Source organism: Chiloscyllium punctatum, chromosome 22 (assembly GCF_047496795.1).
Source record: "Chiloscyllium punctatum isolate Juve2018m chromosome 22, sChiPun1.3, whole genome shotgun sequence".
Lineage (NCBI taxonomy): Eukaryota > Metazoa > Chordata > Chondrichthyes > Orectolobiformes > Hemiscylliidae > Chiloscyllium > Chiloscyllium punctatum.
The window spans coordinates 14,061,658-14,082,223 of record NC_092760.1 but is presented as its reverse complement, the minus strand read 5'-3'; the positions used below and the strand labels follow the sequence as shown (position 1 = coordinate 14,082,223).

At 42.6% G+C, this 20,566-nt stretch overlaps 1 protein-coding gene across 1 annotated transcript in view; it reads left to right on the top strand.

Annotated features, from left to right (window-relative positions):
- trim44 (tripartite motif containing 44) overlaps nt 1-20,566 on the top strand; it is a 120,127-nt gene that overhangs the window by 38,853 nt on the left and 60,708 nt on the right. Inside the window, exons 3-4 of the mRNA XM_072591841.1 lie at nt 4,151-4,390; nt 5,991-6,010. Coding sequence (XP_072447942.1) covers nt 4,151-4,390; nt 5,991-6,010 — 260 coding nt within the window. The remainder of the gene's footprint in view (nt 1-4,150; nt 4,391-5,990; nt 6,011-20,566) is intronic.

Here is a 20,566-nt window from a genome sequence, read left to right as displayed (position 1 = left end):
CAGCTTAGTCTTGTATTCACTGGAGTTTAAAGTCAGAGGTGAATTGAACATGGAAGATCTTGAGGGGTCTTGACAAGGTGGGTTTTCACTTGTGGGAGAATCTAGAATAAGGGGTGACTGTAAAAATAAGAGGTTGTTCACTTAAGAACATGACAACCATTTTCTGTCAGAAAATCATGAATGTTTGGAATTCTCTTCTGCAAAGGTAGTGGAAGCAGCATCCTTGAATATGTTTAAGGTAGAAGCAGATGGATGCTAGATAAGCAAGAGGATAAGACGTTATCAGGGATAGGCAGCAATGTGCAGTAATCAAATCATCCATGATTTTATTGAGCAGCAAAGCTGACTCAAGTGACCCACTGGGGAGTGGTCCACTTATGTTTGTACCTCGATCAAATGAAAGCCCTTCAGGCACTTGGCAGCAGAGAAGCTTGTGGATGTGGGTTTGCTCACTGAGCTGGAAAGTTCATTTTCAGACATTTCATCATCAGTGAGCCTCCGGATGAAGCACTGGTGGCATGGCCCACTTTCTACTTATGTGTTTAGGTTTCCTTGGAGTGGCGATGTCATTTCCTGTGGTGACATCATTTCCAACGGTGATGTCACTTCCTGTTCTTTTTCTCAGGGGGGTGGTAAATGGGATCCAAGTCAATGTGTTTGTTGGTAGAGTTCCGATTGGAATGCCGTGCTTCTAGGAATTCTCATGCAAGTCTCTGTTTGGCTTGTCCTTGGATGAATGTGCTGTCCCAGTCGAAGTGGTGTCCTTCCTCATCTGTGTGTCAGGATAGTAGAGAGAGTGGGTCATGTCTTTTTGTGGCTAGTTGATGCTCATGTATCCTGGTGGCTAGTCTTCTGCCTGTTTGTCCAATGTAGTATTTGTTACAGTTCTTGAAAAGTATTTTGTATCTTGGGATCAAAGCCCTACCCTCTGAGAGCTGCCGACAAGGCAGAGACCAGCAGCTCTTTCTTTCAGCAGCACCAGTGGGAGGTGTTGGTTGCTGTCAGTGAGACACCCACTGGAGACAAATCTCTGGATCTCAAAATAATGCTGAGTGATGTCAATCCAGGAGATTTGTAGGGGGACGATGCAGCGAGCAAAAGTAAGAGAATGGTTCTCAACAGGCTCCAATTTTCTAATGCTGCGTCCCTCAGTCAGGCACTGAGTGACTTTGCCTGAGGGAACTACCCAGGAGCCTGCAAAATTTGTGCTCCCTACAAGCCAAGACCCACCAAATGCACTTGGTTCACACCTGTGGCAGAGGGATCGGAAGGCTATCCACAAGCTTACTCTCCATGGGCTTAATCAGGGTGAATGTGGGAAGGTGACAGAGTCGAACCCATCATCTTCTCACCTGATTAAATCCCCAAATACCAGTCAAACATTGTCCAGGCAGTGAATTAAACTCTGTCCAATGAGTGAGAAGAGTTTATGAATTGACCTTGCTAATTTGGAACAAAGAGAAAAGGGAATTGTTCAAATTAACTGGTTGACTCTAAGTAATCAACCGTCTAATTCATAAGAAGAAATGCATGAATGGAAGAAGTAGTTTGGAGCAGGTGGGCATTACTCAGAGATTCACTTGAGCCCCCATAAATAAATGCCATGGCTGTAAGAGTTCAAGGTGCTTGTTTGGAATCTATAACTGTGAGTAAAAGTTTTTATGTGTGCAGAGATTTGCTCCAGTTATGTCCTTCATTAATTGGCTTTCCTGAATCTAACACCCCAGTTCAGGATCCCAAGAAGGCTGTTTTATCACAGGCAATGTCATCCATCTGTTTGGAAGCAGTTATTTAGTCTGAGAAAGAAGAAAATGGTAGAAAGAGTACTATACTAGTCTGGGTTTGTCGTTTTAAGAGCAGTCACCTTCCAGGAAGCATCAGTTCTCAATTGTTACCTTCTATTGTTAGCAATGTGATAACTCATGATGCCAGAAGGTTCATCAAATTTCAGCCTGTCTTCATTCAGCCTTTCTTCAATGGCAGCAGTCCCTAGTGAAGGTGACCATACCTATATTGGTGTGTTTCATTTATCCTGCCACTGCACCTGTCAGGTTTGGGACATCGCTTGCCCTTGACACAGTTGTGTTTGACAGCAGTGAGGAACTTGGAAGCCTTTGTGTAGTTGTGTCATCTGAAGGCTACTGTCTGATTAGCAGAAAGCACTACATGGCATTCAATTAAAACTTTTCTCCCAGAAGCTTTCAGCCCTGACAGGATCTCACGGTTCACTGCCTTTTTTTCTGCTGCTCTACTCACAGTCATTGTTCCCATTCATAGATTCAACAGTCTATACAATAACTGTAGAATTGTATTCTGAAGCCATTTCTTTTTTAAAAGTGTTTCAAAATAGCTAGACTCATTCTCTATATACAGAAATTGGAAAAAACCTGTTCCCCTTGGAAAAATCCTTGGTTTCTAATGAAGTCTCTGAGGATAATGAAGGGAATTTGTCAGATGATGTAAGAATATTTATTATATAGACAATAATGTCTCTGTAGCTAGTCAACCTCAGTAAAGAATGAGGTCAAAGAGGGGGGAAGCCACTTAATATATTTCTCATTGTGAATCCCTGCAGTTCTGCATCTGTCTTTGGAATGCACACCCACTGACTACATCAATTTCACAAAATACCACTTTATATTTCACAGAAACTAAGCTATAAAAGCGTTGAAACGACTGATGTCTGCTACATCAGCCTCCTCATTTATTTCAATACAGCCTGCTATCGCTCACTATTATACCAAAGCCCCTCACTGTTTCCTATTCCAAATCTCACTCGGCACAATATTATCTGATATATATCAGGCCTACCATTCGACAAAGTATTGTCTAAAATTGCACACTGCTCATTCAATGCATTGGTATGGGCTCTCAAGCTTTTTGATTCCAAGGACTCCTGTCCCATTTATAAATATTCCAGGGACTCCTGAAACAAAACACAGGTTCATTCTTCTGTGTAGAATTAATCGTGTATACTTATTTTGTTTTGTGATTTATCGCATTCTTTCCATCGCCATGCTGCATGAGAGAGATTGGAAACTAGATCTCAAAAGTTTTCAGAGAACATAAGCTTTTCTATTCTGCCACAGGATGAATGAGGTCTTAAAGCATTTGTCTTAATATGTGTTTTTGGACACAATTCTGTTACAGAATTAGGAGAAATTCTTCTTTATTGATACTCAGTTTGTTGTTAACTACTGAGTAAGCAAAGGTAACAGTCATGTCATAAAGCAACATCAAATGCAGTAACATTTCTGTCATTACATATCCTTTCATGAGTGTGTGAGAACCTCTCAGTGGATGTAATCCATCAAGTTCTTTATTTAAATAAGAAAAATGACCTTAATATATTGCAGTCAGTGAGTGTATTTATTAGCTGATTTAAAACATTTTTAATCAATAACTAGTAGTAGCTGCAATTTTGTTTTCAGCTCTGAGAAAGTGAAGAGACAAACTAACAAAATTGAACTTGAACCAGTCCCTAAACCCAAGCGTTGCTGGCACCTATTGGATTGATTATTGATTCTACTTCAAGGTTGATTATTTATTATCCACTTTATGGCTTCTCCTTATCAAATGGACTAAGAAAATCCTTTTGATGCCTTAACATTCTGTTTGTCCCCTAGTCCAATTCCGGCTGTAATCACTGCGTCGATTGGATTTCCAGCACCTGCTCAAAGCGCCAAATAAACTGAACATCCAGATTGTCCATAACTCAAAAGTGCAAATTAAGCATAAATTTTAGTCAGCTGGACAGATGAATGGATCATAGGATAAAAGAAGTGCTATTGTGTCTCTTGCCTGTCTGAAATTTTCTGATGGATGCCTAAGGAATTGTGGACCCTTTGTTGGGAGCTCCTGTGATATGGCAAATCCTTTATGCAGTACAAGACAGTATTGTCTGATGTAGGATACCCCTCATGTAATACAACATTGTCTGATGTATATCCTTATTTAGTACAAAATTGTCTGATGTACCACGCTGTTAATTCACTCTGTCTGATATAGCACACTACAAATTGTGTGACAGCCTTTACTTCCTACATGTTATTAGATCTACATCCTTCTGTCACTACCGTACACTCATATCCTCAATCAGTGCCACACTGTCTGTCCAATGTGTTTTCTGACTGACCTTTTATTGGTGCAGGTGACTCAGGGACAGATGGAGGACTGCATTAAACAGGAGTTTGCTAAAATGAGGCAGTTGGTGACTGAGGAAGAGCGCAAGGCCCTTCACCTGGTGGATCTACAGGAGGCAGTGGCCACAGCCCACGTAGCTGAGCTGATTGCTGAGATTAATGTCACCATGGAGAAGCTCACTGAGGAGATGCAGGAGATCACAAGACAGTTGAATGCCTTCAATCAATTGGCACTGCTGAAACCGAAGGTAAGTGATGTGCACTCACTGTATTTGTAGAGAGGCTGAATGAGAAAAATGGAAACGGTTGGTGAAGACTAGTCTTACTGGAATTAAAGTTCCCACTCCCAATTATACCATGTCAATACTGACACTATCACTAATTACTGCTCAGGTAAAAGGCCAGGTAGAGAATAGGAGCTAACTACACAGCTCCTGTGAACATTGTAAAGACATGATAAATTACACAGATGCTCAAGTAAATTTTTGTTGATTTTGAAAATCCTGATTGCCGGTTTGATTTTCCCACACGTCCTTGCCCACAGCCTACATCTGCTGACTTCCATGAATTCACTTTCTTCTAGAGTCACTCAGCATGGAGACAGACGCTTCAGTCCAACCAGTCCATGCTGACCATGATCCCTACCTAAACTTTTCCCACCTGTCCGCACTTGGCCCATATCCTTCCAAGGGCAAAAGTGAGGACTGCAGCTGCTGGAGATTAGAGTCGAGAGTGTGGTGATGGAAAAGCACAGCAGGTCAGGCAGCATCCAAGGAGCAGGAAAATCGACGTTTGCCTTTGGCCAAAAGTTGATTTTCCCGCACCTCAGATGCTGCCTGACCTGCTGTGCTTTTTCAGCATCACACTGTCAACCCATATCCTTCCAAACCTTTCCTATTTATGAGCTTATCGAAATGTCTTTTAAACATTGTAACTTTACCCACATCCAACACTTTCTCTGGAAATTGATTCTACACATCAACCACTCTCTGTGTTTAAAAAAAAATGCCCCCATGTCTTTTTTAAATCTTTCTCCTCTAACCTTAAAAATATGCCTCTTTGTCCTGAAATTCCCACCCTAGGGAAAAGATATTTGCTATTTACCGTATCTATGTCCCTCATGATATTATAAACCTCTAAAAGGTCACCCCTCAACCTATGATTCTCCAGTGAAAGAACTCACAGCCTATCCAGCCTCTACTTCTAACCAGCAACATCCTCATAAATCTCTTCTGAACCCTATCCTGTTTAATAATATCTTTCCTATAACAGCGCAACCAGAACTGGACATAGTACTCTAGAAGAGGCCTCACCAATGTCCTTCGCAATGTCAGCATAACATCCCAAACTCTCTGCTCAAATGTCTGAGCAATGAAGGCAAGCGTACTAAATGCCACTTAACCATCTCTTATACATGTAACGCAAACTTCAGAGAGTTCTGTTCCTTATGCCCTGCTGTAATGATGTGGGTCAAATACTTGCTAACACCCCCCATCATTGCCGGCCATTTTGGATGGTAGGTGTTGATCCAATTCGGTGCTCAGTCCCACAGAAAGCTAGACAGCTCATGCATGTTTAACCTGCGTGACCAAGATCTTTGTGCTTCCCCTGAAGAACATGATCTCTTACAAAATTGGGTACAGATCCTAAGGGGGTGGTTAGATAGGGCAATGTTTGTTGTACGAGTTAGGCTTGTAGTACAATGGCATTTTACATCATGATTTTAATGTAAGCCATATTTCCCAATAGACGGGAAATATAAAGAAAGCCCATTGTGTAAATGTACAGAATAGTGTGATTATAATCAGTTGGGTGACTAACACTGAACCTTTGTATTGTTTCTTGCAGGTTATTGAAGAGAAACCCAGGTACTGTGGTCCTTATTGTTAATGTTGTGACAAGAAGCATAGCAATTTAGAACTTTGATTCATAAACATGGTCGTTGTGTGTTAAACAGGGAATGACACAGTCTGTATGAGGCTATGCACAAGAACTGATGTACAATGTTTGAGTTGGTAGAAAGTAAAGAGGGTCTAAATTTCAAACGTCCCACACACTTCCATTTCTAGTTTGAACTGAGGTGAATGTTGTGGGGAGTGGTCACTGATATCCTTACACTCAGGTGGTGGATTGAAACCTTTTAATGAAGCTGTTTGGGTTTATTTTCACAGGGATTTTCTTTTTAACCAAGTTGGCAAGGTGTCATGGTCCTCAGGAAATGTGGCAGGAGACCTGAAAGATGAAGATCAGTAAAATCAAAGTCTTTTAAGTACTACTAATCAAGTTGGGAGAGGTCAGACTGTTTACCGCTACCACAACAATTGATCCAGTAAACTCTGCAACCCCACCTCCACCACTTCCCCTGAACATACCGCCCAAAATCACTAATCTCCCCATGATCACAAACTCTGCTCTGACTCCATCCTACCCTGCAATCACATCAAAGCTCCCAATCCCTACTTTATCCCCATCCCCTCAATCACTGAAAATGAGGTAGGTTTTCAGGCAAGCATTCTGAAACAAAGGGTTGGATATTCCCTGTTCCAGTTTTGTGTGCTTTTTGTGGTGCAGAGTGGAGGTATACATAATTAGATCAAGTCTCCTATTACGGACTAGTCTAAATCCACGTATCAAGGAGATAGCCTAGTCCCCACCTTTTATCTTACTTAAAAACAAGTGTAAGGCACTGCATTCCAGATGTGCTTTGATTGGTCAAATAACTAGGCTTTAAGCAAAACACACTTTATTCTTACACCACAGTTAAAATACAAATAACGAAAGAAGAATCTGCAAAACTTTAACTCTGTTAAAATATTTCACCAAATAATATATATTTTAACTACTACTCATCAACTGTTCCAATTAGCAACATCCCATAAGCATACCCTTGGCAGGGGCAAATTCTGCAAAATAGCTTTATTTTCTTGCTGTCTCCTCCAGTCTAGGAGAAGGAACACTGACAGAATGAATCGAGCAGCAGAGAGAGAACTCAAGTTTATGCAGCAGCAGAGAGACAAAGCGATATCTAGCAGCGTCAATTCCAAAAACCCCATTTCAACAACTGAAAGCAAAACTAAAACCCTAGATCTGTGTGAGCATGACTCAACACAGTCATGCTTCTTTTATCTAATTTTTTAAAAAAGCACAAAGCTTTCCGTGGAGTAAACACGGCAACACCTGGTTTACAACGTACCTCTTCAAGAGAAACAAGACAGAACAAATCCCTCTTAAAGGCACATCTTGTCACACTCCATCTGACCAACTTCCCATCCATGTTGAACTCAACCCCAAAATATGGAAAGTGAGCAGATGCAGAAATTGGCAACACATTGACCACATGTAAATAAACAAATAAGAATCAGTCGTGTTTATTGAAATCTCAGTTTACTATTTCCCTGCCCATGCAGGGTAGTATAGTTGGTGTGGGAGGCTGGTGGTTGACGGCAGTGCTTTGTTTTTTAACCAAGGTTTTATAAATGTAGGAAAGAGAGGGGAAGCCATATTGTAATGGGTGTCCTTTGTGCATCAAACTCACCTTTCCCCCTCAGTCCTGTGAGAAGATACTCTGCCCATTCTTTCTTCCCCACATGAAATTGAAGAGTTTAGAAGTTCAGAAGAATAAGGACGATCTCTCTGATATTTACAAACTTCAAACAGAAGGAGACAGGAAGGATGTTCTGGATACTGGGTTTAGAACCAGGAGTCACAGTCAAAGGATACAGAGTAAGCCATTTAGGACTGGGATGAGAAGAAATGTCTTTACCCAGAGAGAGGTGAGCCCCTGAAATTCTCTGCCACAGAAAGCAGTTGAGGCCAAAACATTGAATGTTTTCCAGAAGGAGTTAAATATAGTTTTTAAGGCTTAAAGATGAAAGGGAGAAAGCAGGAGTTGAATGATCAACCATGTTCATATTGAATGGCAGAGCAGACTTGAAGGACCTGCACCTATTTCCTACATTTCTGTTTCCAGCACCCACAGTATTTTGTTTTTACTTGAGCTACAGAGCTCAGTCTCTGCCAGACAGCTGGATTTACTGACTAATCTGATTGACCAGTCAGCTGTGGAAAGTGTAACCTCCATCCAGTGAAAGCTGTAAGTTCCCCACTGTATTACCCTTTGGTTATGGTTGAAAAGTGTGGAGGTGGAAACAGCACAGCAGGTCAGGCAGCATCCGAGGAGCAGGAGAGTCGACGTTTCAGGCATAAGCCCTTCATCAGGAATGTAGTGGTGGAAGGGGGCTGAGAGATGCATAAGGGGAGGAAGGTCGGCTGGCGATAAGTGGATGCAGGTAGGTAGTGATTATGATAGGTCAGTGGGGCGGGTGGAGAGAATGGGTGGGAAGGAAGATGGACAAGTAGGTCAGGTCAACAGAATAGTGCCAAGTTGGAGGGTTGGATCTGGATGAGGTGGCAGGCGTGTGGAGATTTGGAAACTGAATGTTGATGCTGTGTGGTTGTCGGATCCCGAGGTGGAACATGAGGCTATGGGACAGGCTTGTCACAGTCTGTCAGCTAATCACTGGCTTACCTTCCAAAGAGCCAAACCAAGATTTTTAGCCCAAAATCTCTGACACTGTGAAATTGAAGCTCTGCAATTGTGGAAAATCCATGATTCAGGGTTTCCCAATCACATCTCCTCACACCAAATTACCCAGCCAAATAAGTAGAAGTATTGGAGTGGAGAAAGATTTGAAAATATGCAGGGAGCCATGCTGCCCATCACATCCACACCAGCTGAAAAGAGTTACCTAACTTCATTCTGCTTTCTAATTCTTGGTCTAAGGCTCTGTAGATTATGAAACTTCAGGTGCATATGCAAGTTTTATTATAATTCACTTGTGGCTGACTAGCATTTATTGCCCGATCCTAGTAGTCCTTGAGAAAGTTGTAGTGAGCTGCCTTCTTCAACCATGCAGCCCACATACCCTTAGGGAGGGAATTCTAGGATTTTGACCTAGCAACAGTGAAGGAATGGCAATATAATTCCAAGTTAGGATGGTGAGTGGCTTGGAGAGGAACATGCAAGTTGTGGTGTTCCTATGTAACTAGATGGAAGAGTTCATGCATTTGGAAGGTGCTGCCTAAGGAACTTTGGTGAATTTCTGAATTGCATCCTTTAAATAGTCCACCATTGAATGTCATGGAGGGTTAGTTTCATTGTTTCTTGTTGGAGCTAGTCATTTGCGGCAAATGGTCTTGATCATTGTGCAATCATTGGTGAACAGTACACTTCTGATCTTATGATGGAAGGAAGATCATTAATGAAGCAGCTGAATATGGTTGGGCCTAGGACACTAATTTGAGGGACTCCTGCAGAGATGTCCTAGAGCTGAGATGACTGACATCCAACACCCACAACCTACTTCCAATGTGTGTCAGGTATGACTGTAACCAATAGAGAGTTTGTTACCTGTTACCCATTGATTCCAGTTTTACTAGGGTTTCTTTGATGCCACACTTGGTTAAACACAGACTTGATGTCAAGGGCTGTCATTCGCCCATCACCTCTGGAATTCAGTCCTTTTGTCCATGTTTGACCCAAGGCTGTAATGAGGTCAGGAGCTGAGTGGCCGTGATGGAACCCAAACTGGGCGTTGCTGAGCAGGTGCTGCTTAACAGTATTGTTAATGACACTGTCCATCACTTTACTGATGATCAATAGTAGACAGTAATTGGCCAGGTTGGATTTGACCTGCTTTTTGTGTGCGGGGCATACCTGGGCAATTTTCAACATTCTCAAGAGTATCCTCAGTGTTATAATTCACTGGTTCTCGCAGCATTCTTGGAGACCTTCTGTATTATTTCTGGTGCAATCATATCCTTTTAGTAGTGCACTGACCAGAACTATGTGCCTGCTCCTAGCTGTAGCCAAACTGGTTTTTAATCTGGTTCTAACATAACCTCCCTGCTGCTTTATTATAGCCCTCAGCCAATAAAGGCAAGTATGCAGTATACATTCCTCAATGTCTTGTTAACCTGCCTTGCTGTCTTCAAGGATGAGAGGAGGCGCATTCCAAGTTTCCTTTTGTTCCTCTGTAATTCCTCAGAAATCTGCCACTTACTCTATATTCTCCTGCATTGCTTGCTTATTCCTCCCAAGTGCATCACTTCATACCCAGCAGAATTCATTTCAGGAAGTTGAGGATTTCAACCAAATGACTGTGAAGAAATTGTGATATACCTCCAAGCCAGGATGATGCCTGATTTGGAGGGTAGCATGTAGATACACACATGCACATTTCTATTTGACATTTTCCTGCCAACATGATTATTACCTTGATATCTTCCTACACTCAACCACTTTCTTCCTTCTAGTCATCTGCATGGCTTATATTTTGTATCATCTGAAAATCTCTTAAGCTTGCCCTACATTTACATCTAAACCATTTAATAGATAATACCAAAAGCAAGGGACCTAGTATTAATCCTGCAGAAACGCACCAGAAACAAACTTCCAGAAACAGAATACCTGTAAATAATTGTTCTTTGACACCTGCGACTGAGCCAATTTTGAATACTATTCACCACTTTCTCCTGAATCCTATAGATTGTTATTTTTCTGACCAGTCTTTTCACTTGGGTCCGTGTCAAAACCCATATAGGTACATCCGGTGCATTGCCTCAGGAAGCCCTCTTTTTACATCCTCAAAGAAATTCAATCCTGAAATTAGTCATACATGACCATCCCTTAACAAATCCTTGTTGACTTCTGATTAACCTGTGCCTTTCTAAGTCTTGATTAGTACTGCCCCTCAACTTTTTTCCAATATTTTCCCACCACCAAGGTTTGGTTATCTTGCTGTGTTTACTCGTGGTCTCCCTTTCTCCCCTTTGAAGTTTAACAGTACAAGGTTAGGAATTCACTACTCTGAGGCATACCTGTAGTCAGAGAGGCTTGGAAATGGATACTTTCAGCATCTATTATTTCCTTCCTTTCTTCTCTTGCATTTACATTTATATTTAATTGAGGTTTCAGAATTTATTCAATTTCAAAGGTCACAAGTCCTTAACATTTATCCTCTTACAATATTTAATCTCATCCAATGTTTCACACTTCTCCCTGTAAATGTAGTGTCTGCATCATCCCTCTCTTTTGTGAGGATGGAAGCAAAGTATTCATTAAGATGAGGTGAGTTACTGCACCTTAAGCAATAGGATTTGACTGTGTGTGTGACATGGAGCCCTAACAAAACTGGTGACAATGGAAATTAAAATGAAAACACTTCACTAGCTCAACTCAGACCTAACACTAAGGAGGATGGGTGTGGTTGTTGAAGGTCAGTCAACACTGTCACAGGACATGTCTGCAGACGTTCCTCAGGATAGTGTCTTAGGCCCAGACATCTTTAGCTGCTTCATCAATAACCGACCCTCCACCATAAGGTAAGAAGTGGAATGTTCACCATCATTCGCAACTCCTCAAATACTGAAACAGTCTGTGTTCATGTGCGGCAAGATCCAGCTTTAGCTCTTAGGTGGCAAATAACATTTGCAGCACACAAGTACCTGATAATGACCATCTCCATTGACAGAATCTAACCGTTCCCTTGATGTTCAATGTTACTATCACTGAATTCTCCATTGTCAATATCCTGTGGGTTTCCATTGACCAGAATCTGAACTGGGTTGCCCTATAAGGCAGCACAGTGGTTCAGTGGTTAGCACTGCTGCCTCACAGCGCCAGGGACCTGGGTTCATTTCCAGCCTCTGGTGGCTATCTGTGTGGAGTTTGCACATTCTCTCCGTGTCTGCGTGGGTTTCCTCCGGGTGCTCCGGTTTCCTCCCACAGTCCAAAGATGTGCAGGTCAGGTGAATTGGCCATGCTAAATTGCTCATAGTGTTAGGTACGAGGAGAAAGTGAGGACTGCAGATGCTAGAGATCAGAGCTGAAAATGTGTTGCTGGAAAAGCGCAGCAGGTCAGGCAGCATCCAAGGAGCAGGAGAATCGACGTTTCGGGCATGAGCCCTTCTTCACGAATGAAGAAGGGCTCATGCCCAAAACGTCGATTCTCCTGCTCCTTGGATGCTGCCTGACCTGCTGCACTTTTCCAGCAACACATTTTCAGCTCTGATCTCCAGCATCCAGCATCAGGGGAATGGGTCTGGGTGGGTTACTCTTCGGAGGGTCGGTGTGGATTTGTTGGGCTGAAGGGCCTGTTTCCACACTGTAGGGAATATAATCTAATCTAATATCTAGAACATTATACTTCCAAGTGACTTCTGTGCCATGAACTCATGTACCTTATTCACAAAGCTTCTTGCATTGAATTATATGTTATGTCACCAATTACTAAACAACTCCTTTGTCGAGTTTCTAATCCTTGGTTTGTCTGTCTTTCATACTCAATTACTGGTTTCACATTTTTGATTTTACTAATGTTTAATTATTGGGCCCTGTGTCTTATACTGAGCCTGAAAGGTAAGGTGAAGTCACCATAATCTTACCAGTCCGTAGGGCTGCTCTCTCACTAGAGAGACAACTGGTGGTTGTTTAACCTAAGAGTCACCATACCTCAGGCAAGGGCAGAGATTGAGAATGATTGTCCTTTGTGCTGTTGACATTGCTGCATCCAGCCAACTGAGCTAAGCAATGCTCACTAGAAAGACCATTCAGTGTGCAATAAAGACTGACATGGATACAATGTATTATCTGAATCCTTTCATAATATTCCAACCTGTAGTATAATATGAATAAACTGTTTAAATTGCTTGATTAGATTCTGGTCTATAACCTCATCGTGTATATTTTACAATGTTATTGTACTAATTTGGAATATAATTGTGTTCTCACCTAAAAATAGTGATGCTACTTTCTTGATATGTTTGAAAGAGTTTGCAACTATTTAGATTTTATTCATTCCCGAAATGAGTCTGAGGACTTTAACCCTGAAAATTGGGATTCTTTGCATAATGATAAATATTCTACTTTAATGTTCCCTTGGCTCTCACTTACCAAAATATAATCATGAACATCAGAGCATTTTGATGTTCCAGAATACTCCAAGGGGGGCTGCCTCAGATTGTGCTAACATTGAGTACCTTTTAATATCCTTAATATCCTCCTGTTCTCATTGAAGCTTGCAATTATCGTCAACTATGATTTCATTTTTTTTGTCTGTATCTCCCAAATCTAAACGATTTCTGCAATAATGTAAGGTTACATAGGACACAGCTTTAAACATGCTGTCAACTGAATACATTTTGAGCAGTTTGAGCTTCAAGTGAGACTTTAGTTTTTTAGCCAGCTTCTATCTGATGAATAATTGTTATATAATTGATATAAGCACCAACAATACTGGGTGGCACAGTATTTATAATCAGAAGATCTCCAACAACAAACACTGGTTTGAACCAGTGCTAAAGCTTATTTTGAGGTTAGCAAGTTATAGCTAATGTTGTTGAACTCCTTTCAAGGTTACGTGAATGTGGCTCGCAAGGTATCTTTAATCACTAAATTTCAGCATTAAGTCCAAAAACAAATTAGAGGAAACCTACAACACCATCAATAATATCCTCACTGGCATAACCTTCACAAAAGAGAAGGAGAACAACAACAAACTGCCACTCCTAGGTGTCACAGTAGAGTGAACACTCAATGAGGAACTTCAAACCTACATCTACAGGAAACCAACACATACAGACCAAATACTTAGCTACAAAAACAATCACCCCAACACCCACAAACGAAGCTGCATTCGGACATTATTTCACTGAGCCACCACACACTGTAGCACTGAGGAACTACGAGCAGCAGAAGAGACATGGGTTGGTACCTGGGATTTCAATGTTGTGGCTATTACGGAGACCTGGGTAGAACAGGGACAGGATTGGCTATTGCAGGTTCCAGGGTTTAAATGTTTTAATAGGGTCAGAGGTGGGGGTAAAAGAGGAGGAGGTGTGGCATTGCTTGTCAAATATAGTATTACAGCGGTGAAAAGGACGATGGATGAAGACTCGCCATCTGAGGTAGTTTGGGCTGAGGTTAGGAACAGGAAAGGTGAGGTCACCCTGTTAGGAGTTTTCTACAGGCCTCCTAATAGTCCGAGAGACATAGAAGAAAGGATTGCGAGGATGATTCAGGAGAAGAGTGAAAGTAATAGGGTGGTTGTTTTGGGGGACTTTAACTTTCCAGACATTGACTGGGAAAGCTATAGCTCGAGTTCGTTAGACGGGTCGGTGTTTGTCCAATGTGTGCAGGAGGGTTTCCTGACACAATATGTAGACAGGCCAACAAGAGGTGAGGCCATACTGGATTTGGTTCTGGGTAACGAACCAGGCCAGATGTTAGAATTGGAGGTAGTGAGCACTTTGGGGACAGTGACCACAATTCGGTGACTTTTACTCTAGTGATGGAGAGGGATAAGTGTGCACTACAGGGCAAGAGTTATAGCTGGGGGCAGGGAAATTATGATGCGGTGAGGCACGACTTAGGATGCGTGGCTTGGAAAAGTAGGCTTCAAGGGAAGGGCACAATTGATATGTGGAGCTTGTTCAAGGAGCAACTATTGAGTGTCCTTGATAAGTATGTACCAGTCAGGCAGAGAGGAAAGGGTAGTGTGAGGGAGCCGTGGTTTAATAAGGAATTGGAATCCCTTGTTAAAGGGAAGAGGGCGGCCTATGTAAAGATGAGGCGTGAAGGTTCAATTGGGGCAATTGAGAGTTATAAGGTAGCCAGGAAGGATCTGAAGAGAGAGCTAAGAGCAGCAAGGAGGGGACATGAAAAGTCCTTGGTTGGTAGGATTAGGGAAAACCCAAAGGCTTTCTATAGGTATGTCAGGAATAAAAGAATGACTAGGGTAGGAATAGATCCAGTCAAGGATAGTAGTGGGAAGTTGCGTGTGGAGGCTGAAGAGATTGGGGAGACACTGAATGAATACTTGTCGTCAGTATTCACTCAGGAACAGGACATTGTTGCCGATGTGAATACTGAGTCACAATTAATTAGAATGGATGGCTTTGAGGTATGTAGGGAAGAGGTGTTGGAAATTCTGGAAAGGGTGAAAATAGATAAGTCCCCTGGGCCTGATGGCATTTATCCTAGGATTCTCTGGGAAGCAAGGGAGGAGATTGCAGAGTCATTGGCCTTGATTTTTATGTCCTCATTGTCTACAGGAATAGTGCCAGACGACTGGAAGGTAGCAAATGTGGTTCCCTTGTTCAAGAAGGGGAGTAGGGATAGCCCTAGTAACTATAGGCTGGTGAGTCTCACTTCTGTTGTGGGCAAAGTCTTAGGGAGAATTGTAAGGGATAGGATTTATGAACATCTGGATAGGAATAATGTGATCAAGGATAGTCAGCATGGTTTTGTGAAGGGCAGGTCGTGCCTCACAAACCTTATTGAATTCTTTGAGAAGGTGACTAAGGAGGTGGATGAGGGTAAAGCGGTAGATGTGGTGTATATGGATTTTAGTAAGGCGTTTGATAAGGTTCCCCATGGTAGGCTACTGCAAAAAATACGGAGGTATGGCATTGAGGGTGAGTTGGAGGTTTGGATTAGGAATTGGCTGGCTGGAAGAAGACTGAGGGTAGTAGTTGATGGTAAAGGTTCATCTTGGAGTGCAGTTACTAGCGGTGTTCCACAAGGATCTGTTTTGGGACCATTGCTGTTTGTCATTTTTATAAATGACCTGGAGGAGGGGCTAGAAAGTTGGGTGAGCAAGTTTGCGGATGATACGAAAGTCGGTGGAGTTGTTGACAGTGAGGAAGGATGTGGCAGGTTACAGCGGGATATAGATAAGCTGCAGAGCTGGGCAGAAAGGTGGCAAATGGAGTTCAATGTAGGTAAGTGTGAAGTGATTCACTTTGGTAAGAGTAACAAATAGCTGGGGTACTGGGCTAATGGTCGGATACTTGGTAGTGTGGATGAGCAGAGGGATCTTGGTGTCCATGTGCACAGATCTCTGAAAGTTGCCACCCAGGTAAATAGTGCTGTGAAAAGGCATATGGCGTACTGGCTTTTATTGGTAGAGGAATTGAGTTCCGGAGTCCTGAGGTCATGTTGCAGTTGTATAAGACTCTGGTGCGGCCGCATCTGGAGTATTGTGTGTAGTTTTGGTCGTCATATTATAGGAAGGATGTGGAGACACTGGAACGGGTGCAGAGGAGGTTTTCCAGGATGTTGCCTGGTATGGTAGGAAGATCGTATGAGGAAAGGCTGAGGCACTTGGGGCTGTTTTCATTGGAGAAAAGAAGGTTTAGGGGTGACTTGGTAGAGGTGTACAAGATGATTAGGGGTTTAGATAGGGTTGACCATGAGAACCTTTTTCCACGTATGGAGTCAGCTATTACGAGGGGCATAGCTTTAAATTAAGGGGTGGTAGGTATAGGACAGATGTCAGGGGTAGATTCTTTACTCAGCGAGTCGTGAGTCCATGGAATGCCCTGCCAGTAGCAGTGGTGGACTCTCCATCTTTATGGGCATTTAAACGGGCATTGGATAGGTATATGGAGGATTGTGGGCTAGTGTAGGTTAGATGGGCTTGGATCGGCGCAACATCGAGGGCCAAAGGGCCTGTACTGTGCTGTATTTTTCTATGTCCTAGAAGTACAGCGTATTCAAGAAGAACGGGTACCCAAAAAACACAGTCCGCCAGTTCCTCAGCAACAAGCCCAAATAAGCAGACACAACACGCCCAGAAACCCTAGCCACTTTCCCCTACATCAAAGACATCTCTGAAATGACTTCCAGACCGCTCTTAACTCTTCTGCTGAACATCATGGTAGACCACAATCTTATCAACACACTTAAACAGCGGCTAATGAACTTAAAAGACCCTGTACAAACAACAAGCAAAACGAATGTCATTTACAAAATACCTTGTAAGGACTGTAACAAATATTACATTGGACAAACAGGCAGAAAACTAGCCACCAGGATACATGAACATCAACTACCCACAAAAAGACATGACCCACTATCACTAGTCTCCTTATATACAGATGAGGAAGGACACCATTTAACTGGGACAACACATCCATCCTAGGACAATGTTGAAAATCACACAACACCAGGTTATAATCCAGCAGGTTTATTTGGAAGCACTAACTTTCAGAGCACCACTCCTTCGTCAGGTGCTTCAGCAGCACTCTAGCCAACACTGGCACTCCAATCCTCAGACAAGCCAAACAGTGACACCCACGAGAAGCATGGCATTCCAACTGGAACTCTCACAATAAACACATCAATTTGGACCCCATCTACCATCCTCTGAGAAAAGGAACCCTCTGAAAGGCATCACCCACTCAAACAAACCTAAATACATCAATAAAAAGTGGAACATACCACCAGCGCGCACTGATGATGTTACCGAGGATCATGACGAAATGTCTCAAAACAAACCTTCCAGCTCAGGGAGCAACTTACATCCAGAACCTCAGGCTGAGCTACAAATCTTTTCAAAAATCGCCTTTGGCTATTTTCTGTTTATTCGACCTCTGCAGCACTTTGGGATATTCTTCTTGGTGAACAGCACAAGCTGTTGATGTTATTTTTATTCATTTGTGGGATATGGGTGTCGCTGGATGGGCCAGAATTTATTGCTCTGCCCCGAGTTGCACTTGAAAAGGTGGTGGTGAACAGCCTTCTTGAACCACTGCAGTCCATGTGCTGTAGGTTGACCCACAATGCCATTAGGGAGGGAATTCCAGGATTTTGACCCAGTGGTACTTCAGGAATGATGATATATTTCCAAGTCAGGCTGGTTAATGGCTTGGAGGGGAGCTTGCAGGGGGCGGTGCTCCTATGTATTTACTCCCCTTTATGTGGAAGTGGTCATGGCTTTGGAAGGTGCCATCTGAGGATTTTTGGTTAATTTCATGGTGGATATCATTGAGTCATAGAGATGGAGAGCATGGAAACAGACCCTTCGATCAAACACGACCTTGCTGCCCAAATATCTTAAATGAATCTACTCACCCATATCCCTCTTAACCCTTCCTATTCACATACCCGTGAAGATACCTCTTAAATGTTGTGATTGACCCGCTGCACTGCTCCACAGGCACCACTGTTGCATGAAAAAGTTGCCCCTTAGTTCCCTTTTAAATACTTCCCCTCTCACCTTAAAGCTATGCCTTGTAGTTTTGGACTCACCCACCCTGTCTATTTGCCCTATCCATGTCCCAAATGATTTTATAAACTCCTATAAGGTCACCCTCTCCACCTCCAATGCTCTAGGGATAACAGCCCCAGACTATTCAGCCTCTCCCTATAGCTCAAACCCTCCATTCCCAGGCAACATTCCTGTAAATCTTTTCTGAACCCTTTCAAATTTTACAATATCCTTCCTATAGCAGGGAGACCAGAATTGCACGCAGTATTCCAAAAGTGGCCTAACCAATGTCCTGTACAGTTACAACATGACCTCCCAACTCCTATACTCAATGCACTGATTAATAAAGGCAAGCATACCAAATGGCTTCTTCACTATCCTATCAACCTGCAACTGCACTTTCAAGGAACTATGTATCTGCAATTCAAGGACTCTGATCTGCCACACTTCCAGGTCCTAACCTTTTAAGTGTATAAGTCCTGCCCTGATATGCCTTTCCAAAATACAGCACCACACATTTATCTAAATTAAACTCTATCTGCCACTCCTTGGCCATTTGATCAAGGTCCTGTTGTACTCTGAGGTAACCTTCTTTGCTATCCACTACGTCTCCAATTATGTGGGCTTCTGCAAACTTAGTTAACATACCTCCAGTGTTTATATAAATGACAAAAAACAGTGAACCCAGCACTGATCCTTGTGGCACACCGCTGGTCACAAGCCTCCAATCTGAAAAGCAACCCTCCACCACCACCACCACCCTCTGTCTTCTACCTTCAGGCCAGTTCTGTATCCAAATGGCTAATTCTGTCTGTATTTCATGTGATTTAACCTTGCTAACCAGTCCTTCATGAGAAATCTTGTTGAATGCCTTACTGAAGTCCATATCGATCATGTCTACTGCTCTGCCCTCATCCATCCTCTTTGTTACTTCTTCCGAAAACTCAAGTTAGTGAGACACTATTTCCCATGCACAAAGCCATATTGATTACTTAGTCAGTCTTGCCTTTCCAAATAAATGTAAATCCTGTCCCTCAGGACTCCCCCAACAACTTGCTCACCACTGATGTCAGACTCACTGGTCTATAATTTCCCGGCTTTTCCTTTCCACCTTTCTTAAACAGTGGTACCACGTTTGCCAACCTCCAGTCTTCTGGCACCTCACCTGTGGCTATCGATGATACAAATGTCTCAGCAAGAGGCCCAGTAATCACTTCCCTAGTTTCCCGCAGAGTTCTAGGGTACACCTGATCATGTCCCAGAGATTTATCCACCTTTATGCATTTTAAGACATCCAGCACCACCACCTCTATAATTTAGATATTTTTTAAGATGTTGCTACAGAGGAACCTCGATTATTCGAAGGACAAGGGCAGGGAGTATGTCATTCAGTTATTCGAATGCTGGATAACATAGTGAGCCAAGCATCGGGACCTTGCAATCTTGTTTGTATAATCCGAAATTTGGTTAATTGAATGCCGGATAATCGAGGTTCCACTGTATTTCTTTCCCCATGTATTATATTTTGAATATTCTTCTCCACAGTAAACACTGATGCAAAATATTTGTTTAGTATTTCACCCATCTCATGCGGTTCCACAATTAGGCAGCCTGGCTGACCTTTAAGGAGCCCTATTCTCTCCCTTGTTGCTCTTTTGCCTTTAATGTATTTGTAGAATCCCTTTGGATTCTCCTTAACTCTATTTACCAAAGCTATTTCATGTCCCCTTTTTTCCCTCCTGATTTCCCTCTTATGTATGCTACTGCCTTTATACTCTTATCGGGATTCACTCAACCTCTGTTGTCTATACCTGAGATATGCTTCCTCCTTCTCCTTGACCAAAACCTTGATTTCTCTAATCATCCAGCATGCCCTACACCCTAACAGAATCGTACTGTCTCTAGACTCATTATCTCATTTTTGAAGGCTTCTCATTTTCCAACTGTCCCTTTACCTGCAAACATCCAGCCCCAATCAACTTTTGAAAGTTCCTAGATTAGATTAGGTTCCATACAGTGTGGAAACAAGCCCTTCGGCCCAACAAGTCCACACCAACCCTCCGAAGAATAACCCACCCAGACCCGTTTTCCTACATTCCAGTGATCCAAAAATGTGAATTCTTTTCCCTGTACCAACTCCTCAGCATTTATCTACTCTGTGCTCCTATTCCTACCCTCACGAGCTCATTGTACTGGGAGTAATCCAGGTATTACTACCCCTGAGGACCTCCTTTTTAAATTCCTGCCTAATTTCCTACATTCTCTGCTCAGAATCCCATCCTTTTCTCTTCCTGTGTCATTAGTTCCAATGTGCACAACAACCTCCTTATGGCCCCACTCCCCTTTGAGAATATTCTGCACCCTCTCTGAGAT